Source organism: Poecilia latipinna, unplaced genomic scaffold (assembly GCF_001443285.1).
Source record: "Poecilia latipinna isolate Pla-1442-1.1 unplaced genomic scaffold, P_latipinna-1.0 Scaffold451, whole genome shotgun sequence".
NCBI classification, from domain to species: Eukaryota; Metazoa; Chordata; class Actinopteri; order Cyprinodontiformes; family Poeciliidae; genus Poecilia; species Poecilia latipinna.
This window is the reverse complement of record NW_015113067.1, coordinates 213,043-214,874: the sequence shown is the minus strand read 5'-3', so window position 1 is coordinate 214,874 and position 1,832 is coordinate 213,043. Positions and strand designations below refer to the sequence as shown.

The 1,832-nt window shown below is 39.3% G+C and overlaps 1 protein-coding gene across 1 annotated transcript in view; it reads left to right on the top strand.

Annotated features, from left to right (window-relative positions):
* gucy2cb (guanylate cyclase 2Cb) overlaps positions 1–1,832 on the top strand; it is a 31,345-nt gene that overhangs the window by 18,775 nt on the left and 10,738 nt on the right. Inside the window, exons 15-17 of the mRNA XM_015038770.1 lie at positions 378–482; positions 560–646; positions 1,517–1,649. Coding sequence (XP_014894256.1) covers positions 378–482; positions 560–646; positions 1,517–1,649 — 325 coding nt within the window. The remainder of the gene's footprint in view (positions 1–377; positions 483–559; positions 647–1,516; positions 1,650–1,832) is intronic.

Sequence of the window (1,832 nt, the reverse complement as noted above, 5' to 3'; positions counted from 1 at the left end):
TGTTAAACTTTAAGGATTTGAAACAGAAAATTTTTAAACAGAAATAAAATATTTGAAACAAAAGATCTTTGAAACAGCACAAAATGTGAAATTTAAAACCATAAACTTGAAACAAAAATAAAAAAAATAAAAAAAAGTAAAAAAAATAAATAAAAACAAAACATGAATCTAAAAGTAGTCTTGGATTATTTTTGTTTCAAATTATTTTTCAGTAATTTTTTTTTTTTTGCTTGTTTTGAAAAAAACTATGGCCCCAATGTAGCTCTGTAGCTCCTGGTCTGTGTTCTATTATTTGCCCCTTGTCTCAGGTTTTTATGGCCTCTGTTAATATTTGCCGAAGCTCACCAGCGCGTGGATTCTTTCCTTTTTCCTGGCAGCTTCTGCACATCGACTATTACAACCTCACAAAGTTTTATGGCACGGTGCGGTTGGACGAGGGCGTGTTCGGCGTCTTTGAGTACGGAGAGCGGGGGTCACTCCGGGTACGTGCGCCGCAACCCGCTCATGTTTCCACAGAAAACAGGAAGAGTGGCAGAAATGACTGGAGTTTCCCCAACAGTACGTGCTGAACGACAAAGTGTCGTACCCAGAGGACACGTTCATGGACTGGGAGTTCAAGATCTCCGTCATGTACGACATCGCCAAGGTGAAACTTTGCAGATTGCTCAACCGGCGGGACGGCAACGGTTTCATGTGACGCAGAGCATGAAGCTCATAAACGAAAGGTTTAATCAATAACAGCAGCTGGACTAATGAGCCGCGCTACGAAAGTATTCACACCACTTAGACTTTTTAGTACTTTGGGATTATACAGCTGCTAATGTCTCGTATATTACTGGGATTTCTGTGGACAAAACCCCTAAAAGTACCTCTTGTAGGGTCCCTTTCAAAGTAAAAGTCCACACAGCTGATAAACCCAATATGTAAAATATTCAAATTTATCATAAAATCATCAATAAGTTCTTTGATATTAGTCAGTGTTTAAATATAATTTTTAATGACATGTTTTAAATCACATGAGGGTTAAATTAAATTTCACAGATTATTGAATTTATTTACTTAGAAGCTGCAGTGCCATCTGGCTGTATGGAGCTAAATTACAATCATAAAGTTTGTTAAAAAAATTAACTTTGAATAACATTTAAAACAGAAAAACAGTTTTTTAGCTGAAAAAAGATTCAAAACTGGAAAATATTTTTTAAACTGAAAAATAATTTTCAACCTAAAAAAAGATTTGAAACTGAAAAAAAATGGCTTTTTATTTTAAAAATAAAAAGCAATTTATTTTAAAAATAAAAAGCAATTACAATAGGAAAATTTCATTTCAACTGTAAAAAAAAAAACATGGAAGAAACACTGGACATCCAAAAAAAACCTTCAGTCTGAAAAGTAGTTAATTACTTTTCACTGTCAAATTGATGTCTTTAGTTTTTAAAATGTTTTTAACAAACTTTATGGCCCCAGTGTCGCTCCGTACAGCCTGTATTCATCAGTGTTGCTGGCTGCGTCCCTGCAGGGCATGTCTTACCTCCACTCCAGCAACATCCAGGTCCACGGCCGCCTGAAGTCCACCAACTGCGTGGTGGACAACCGCATGGTGGTGAAGATCACCGACTTCGGCTGCAACGCCTTCCTCAGCAGCAGCAAAGGTAACCACAGCGCCCCCCACAGGCCACAAATGTAACCACAGCGCCCCCACAGGCCACATAGATAACCACAGCGCCCCCCACAGACTACAAATGAACCACAGCGCCCCCACAGGCCACAAATGTAACCACAGCGCCCCCCCCGGCCAGCTGGGGTAAGGCAAGGGCCGGCTCAGGCGAACGACG